This window comes from Ammospiza nelsoni, chromosome 8, assembly GCF_027579445.1.
Source record: "Ammospiza nelsoni isolate bAmmNel1 chromosome 8, bAmmNel1.pri, whole genome shotgun sequence".
NCBI classification, from domain to species: Eukaryota; Metazoa; Chordata; class Aves; order Passeriformes; family Passerellidae; genus Ammospiza; species Ammospiza nelsoni.
The window spans coordinates 20922334-20928333 of record NC_080640.1 but is presented as its reverse complement, the minus strand read 5'-3'; the positions used below and the strand labels follow the sequence as shown (position 1 = coordinate 20928333).

General features: G+C 38.8%; 1 protein-coding gene across 2 annotated transcripts in view; it reads right to left on the bottom strand.

Annotated features, from left to right (window-relative positions):
- Positions 1-235: 235 nt before the first annotated feature.
- The window catches only part of VCL (vinculin), a 53031-nt gene continuing 47266 nt past the window's right edge, over positions 236-6000 (bottom strand). For both annotated transcript variants that reach the window (XM_059477336.1, XM_059477335.1), the window contains 3 exons: positions 4310-4513; positions 3514-3618; positions 236-2813 (listed from right to left, as the gene is read on the bottom strand). In XM_059477336.1, coding sequence (XP_059333319.1) covers positions 2667-2813; positions 3514-3618; positions 4310-4513 — 456 coding nt within the window. In that variant the 3' untranslated portion in view covers positions 236-2666. The remainder of the gene's footprint in view (positions 2814-3513; positions 3619-4309; positions 4514-6000) is intronic.

The window sequence follows — 6000 nt, the reverse complement described above, 5'->3', positions numbered from 1 at the left end:
CTCAGGAAAATCTCCTGTTCTCTCCCACTGAACACAGCTTCCAGTAAATTCTTTAATTACTAGTTTGACAGGCACAAGAGACAAAAACCTTTGTTTAATCTTCTCCTGTTTGAGAAACTGCACTTTCTTTCTGTTCAGAACATGTAGAAACAATTGTTCTTTTGCTTTAGCTTTTTGCTGCTCTTCTTGGTACTGCTGTTATCCACTGCTGTTATCATGAACACTCAGAAGCTGATTTTTGTACAAATGCATTTTTATTGTTTTAACAGAACCAAAGAAAGGTTGAAAACATTAGACTATACAATACATTTTGGTTTATAAACAAAGTTTTATAGTGGTAAAACATTTCTAAGTGACATTCATGGTCTTGTTCAAATTTTTGCTGCACATCAGGTCTGAAGACCAATAGTGTTCAAAAATGCAGAAATTGCATAAGGTGGTCAAGTATCTCGGCTTCTATAAATAGTTCGAGAACTTAGAGCAAACATTCTGGAAGAATATCAAAGGCAACCATGATTCATAATTCTCCTGCAAACATTCCTCAAGAAACAAAAAGTGATCTTTGGCATAAACAATTATGTATTAAAGGCATTAGTAATATTGCATTAATATCATTCAAGCAACTAAACAGTGATGCTAAAATAATAATAATTAAAAAAATATCTCACAGAGAAGCCTGGATGACAGGAGCAGGATGAGGGGATGTGAGGAGCATTGGAAAGCAATACAGGAAGACTATTTAGAAAATCCCTTTAAAATAATCCCTACGTATTCAGTGTTATGTACTATTAAACAGAAATTACTACATTAAAATTAGGCTAAAGATCTGATATAAACCAACCAAATGCATCCAGGTTAAGGCTCTGGCACCCCTTCCTTCCTCTTCCTGTTGCAGGTAACTGCAAGAAGAGAGTACTAAGGAAAGATCCTAAGTACCAAATATTTCATGATACCCAGACACAAGGAGCAAATTCAAGAAGAACAAGCCTTCTCTTGCTGAGGTCAGTTTGAGACAGTTGTATTATCAACAGTTTAACTTCCCTTTTTAGATAACAGTGCAATGAAGGGGGTGGAGGGGAGAAGGTCCAAGCACAGAATAACTGTGGCAGGCAGGTAGAGGACAGCGGAGTGCGCTGTGTCTCTCCCTTTGAGCTGTTAAGACTGAAAAGTTTTTCCCCAAGGACACTTCTGTTCAAGGTGGTTTGATCGTGCAACAATTCTCAGCAAATTATGAGGGTATTATGAGGTCAGTGCTGATTTGGGCAAAAGTCTGCAAGTACTTGCAAATATAGAAACTCATTCTCAAATAAGTGTTCCTTTCCATTAAATGAACGGGTATAAATATATGTATATATATATATATATGAAGGCATATTCAATTATGGAAGGATAAAACATCATAAGTCTATTTTAGTAAGGAGAGGGGGTTTGGGGGGGTGGGGTTTGGTGTTGTCATTTCGTTTGGGATTTTTTTTTTAAGTATAGTAACACTTTGTTCAATTCACTTGAAAAAAGATTTTGAGACTCCAAACTCCGGAAGCAGTAAAAATAATGAGGTATGTGCAGCATTAGGAACCACCATTTGCTGGTAGGCACCAGCTTACCTAAAGAGGGTTTCATGCCCCTGCAGAGCTCAGGTTTCAAGAAGCTTATGCATTGTTAGAAAGAAGAGCAATGAGCCTAAAGGTGGTTTTAAACGGAATATCTTTATCTTTTAATTTTCACCTTGAGCAGCTGGAATAACATTAGATGGAGGGATGAGGGAAATCAGAATAAATGCATGTGCTCATTTGGTTTTCAAAAGAAAGAGCCAGCATGTGGCATTTTCTGGTCCTGGACATGCAGCTAAGTTAACAGAACCAGGATTTTTCAGCTCATTGCTGAACTGAGCAAGGAAAGAGTTCCATGATTTAAGGTCTCCAGCCTTAAGGCTCAAGCTGTCAACAGTGTGCCACTAACAATCTGCAAAACCTTTCAGTACAGTACGAGAGTTCTGGAATGCCTACCTACAGGGTGACAGGAGGGGAACAGAGAGAGCTCCAGTTTCTGGTAAAGTACTGTTGCCAGGCAAGAATCAAAAACAAAAAGCATTTCAGACATGGAGCTTTAATCCTCAGCTTACAACTGTTCTGCTGCCCCACCTTCCCTCTTTTAATCAAAAACCCCACACCTTCCATCATTTCTGCATGGTTTTAGAATAGCCAGATAAAGTCCCATTGAGAATTTGAACGTTTGTGTGTCAATGATTGTCCCTAAAAAACTGCTAAGTCACCAAGTGTCCTAAACTCTCAAGACAAGCTTATAGTGAGGTCCATGTTTTATATCATCACATGGAAATTACTGGAACATACAGTGCATAAATGAAATGTGCTTCTGGGAGTACAGAATTCACTAAGAATCTTGAAAAGGAAAAAAAAAAACAAAAAGGAAAAAAATTAAATATAAGAACTGTCTACTGTTGGCAGCAAATTAGAGGTGTTGGATATCAAATGTGTTTCAAAGACACTTGAAATGCATTATCTTATAATTCATACCCTTAGAATGGGGCATTAGCATAAGCTCATCTTAAGCTCATGTATACAGCACCTTCTGCTGTTAATATATCTCTTCTGCTTCCAAAAAAAGGCATTTTATGTTACAGAAAACAATACTAATGTGGCAGGTATTTACTGATACCATGGGGTCTTTCTGACCCAGCGAAGAGTGAATCCAGCATCTGTTCTTATCTTAATGGATGCTGCTTCAGCTTCTCTCACAGTTTCCTTCACAGACTGCATGAGATTCTGGGCATTATGAACCAACATCTCAGTTGCCTGTCAAGAAAAAGAATTTCCAATATATCAGTAAATACCATGATTAGGACAGTAGCATGTAATTTCTTTGTGCACAATCTCTTTGAACTCTCAGTACAAATATATTAAGTCTGCTGCCTGAAACTATGAAAATACAAGGGAAGTAACTGTCTCCGGGAACGAGCATTATCCTGACTCCAAACAAAACTTTCCCTTTCCTCACTGTCTATTTGCGCAAAATCTGAATACAACCTTTATGTTGCTAAGTAGAATAACCTCCCTTGAAGCCAAAGCTGTGAGATTTCTCCTGAAAAGATTCATTTGGAAGGTAATTGAGCTTCCAAATGAAGGGGGACTCGAGATGATGTTGGAAAATAAACGTTTCCCCTGAAATCCACCCGAGGGCGCCCCAGCCCCTCCCAGGTCCAGTCTGCGGTAGTGAGTCCTTCCCTCTGCTTTTTACTGGGCAAAGCAGGAGGTTAACAAGTTGTTTGTCACAAAATCGGAACCCAAGTAGCTTTCGGGCTTGTTCCTCTATTAAACTGTAGCATTTGAGCCAGAAACCAAGGTGCTGTACTAAAGTTATCCTCCCTAAACAGCTGAGGTGAGCTTCAACATCAAGTTCCCAGAACACATCTGAAAGAACAGGTTGTATATTTGTATATTTGAGCCCATAAACAATCAACAATTCCATGCTACCATCAGTCTTTACACCTCTTACCTGTTCCGACTCTTCATCACTGATATTAGTTCTGCCCAGCATGGTAGCTTTGACAGTGGAGAGAATTTTCAGCTGCGTACTGATGGTTGGGATTCGCTCACAGACCTAAGTAAAAGGGATAAAAACCACTCCATATTGTAAATGGTACCAATACATCATGCATCCATTTTCTTCACATAAAATGTTTTATTTTCTTTTACTATTAGAATATGAATGAGCACAGAGGTGATCCTCCACCTTCAAGACTATCTGATAAATATTGGTAGGATATCTGAATCTTATTTTACTTGCTTTGGGAGTATTTGGGATGGAGACAACATACTTCTGTTCCTCCTTTCCTTTGAAATGTCTGCTTGGTTAGGAATAGCATTATATGTATATATATATATATATATAGCATTATATGTATGTGTGTATATATATATATATATATATATATATATTTGCCTGAGACTGAAGAAAAGTTGTTGCATTTCTAGTACTATTATTTGATACAAAGGAATGAGTAAGTGAAATACAAAACAATGCCAACTTAGGACAGACCAGTATTTGTAGCACAGTATTTTTTCAGAAGTTCTTTTGACATCAGATTCTAACATTACAGAATACATGTTCACATAAATAGATATAGATAGGTAGATAGGTAGGTAGATATTTCCATGGGATCTGAAAACATAGACTTTGACAAAACTTTACAAGCCAAGGGAAGACAGCCACGATTTCCTGGCATGATTCCTGTGCTCACCCCCAGTGAGAGAGGCAGAGCAGAAGCAGCATTGAGCAGCTCCCAGGTTACCTGCAGGAGGTTGGTTCTGATGCGCTTGTCTGTGCACTGCTTGGCCACCTCCTTGGCGAGCCGGGTGACCTCGTCGGAGGCCTTGGCGATGTCCTTGGCGCACTGGATCAGGGCGCGCTTGTTGCCGCTGCCGCCGCGGACCAGGCGCGACATCTCGGCCATGAGCAGCGCCATGCGCTTCGCCGCCGCGATGATGTCGTTGCCCTGCATGGAATGACACGGTCACTGCTCCTGCCAGCACGTCACTGCTCAGCAGAAACACTCAAAGAAGTTAAGGATGGAAGAACCATTTGTGAACACAGAAGGGGTTTCTTCAAGGAACATGGAAGATCTCTACTAACTACTCATTTCTGACTTTTTTTTTTAACGCTTAGAGAAGAAAGCTCACTTCAAAACTGAAAAAGAAGTTGTAAAGTGTTAGTTTGTCCACAGAATGAGTTACGGCTCTGATGACTAGATTTTAGAATAAAGCATGTTATTAGCATTTAAAATTCCAGATTTTCCCCCAAAAAAGACTTCTTTTAAAGTTAAAAAAAAAGTGCTAAACAACCTGTTAAACCAGTTGTTGTCATAGCAGTTGAGCATGGGATTTTCAGTGGCATCTGAAACGGAAGTTGGTAAAGCACCAGCCATGCTGCTAATAATGCCAAAGGATAAATGGAAGAGAATCCAACACATATAGCTTTTGTCACCGGTAATGTGGAAGTGAGATGCTACTTTTACTTTTTTAAAAATTATTCCTTGAAAATAAATCTTTTTTGATACAATCTCTCTCTTTAAAATAAAGCCTCCAGGAGAGAAGAACCTGGATTATCAAAAGATAATCCAGTGATATTTCTTATATTAAAATCAAGATTTCTTGTGCATCAAAATTTACAGTCACAGCAATACATCTGAGAAATATTTGATATGTGAATTAATTGTGAACAAGGCAATCCCATTTCTTATACACTGTTCCAAAGAGAAACCTAGTGCAAGAGAAAGCAGACCTAACTGATTGATTGTTAGTAGTCTGTCAGTACGTTTAGTTAATTTATCTTATTCCCTTTCATAGAAAGTTGTTAGTCACAAGAGAACTATTTGGTGCTTTGAAGCATTCCTACTGTGTGGATGAAATAGCAGCAGAGTGAGTTTAAGTATTAGTACACCCTTCCCCTGGAATAATCCCACAGCTAATGACCCATGAAGTTCAGAGCAAGGAGTACACAGTGAGAACCCAGCTAAGCCAAGGTACCCTGTACCCTGTGCACACACTTCTGTGACTCACTACGAGCAAGTTCAAGATGAGATCCCAGGCATTTTACAGATACAGTGACCCAAAGAGCTGAACTATTCGTTACCGTGGCCTATTAGCTAAACAGTTTGCTACTATAACCAGTTAGGATATAAATGACATAACACAAAGTTTTTCCATGTTTTCACGTAGAACGATCAGTCTAACAAGTTATCCAAGCACCAGAATCTGAAAAGGACAAGAACATTTTTAAAGCCCTTTTTATTAAAATGGTTTAGTATAACTATCTATGTAAGTATACACACACACATACATATGCACACTCCCCTAACTTTTGTTTGTTATGGGACACCAACCTTATTTTTTGCAGCATGCTATGAAAAGTGCCCAGTCTTGCAAACATTTGTGCTTAGACAGAAGACAGACTACTTGTGAATGTCTGAACCTCGTTAGATTT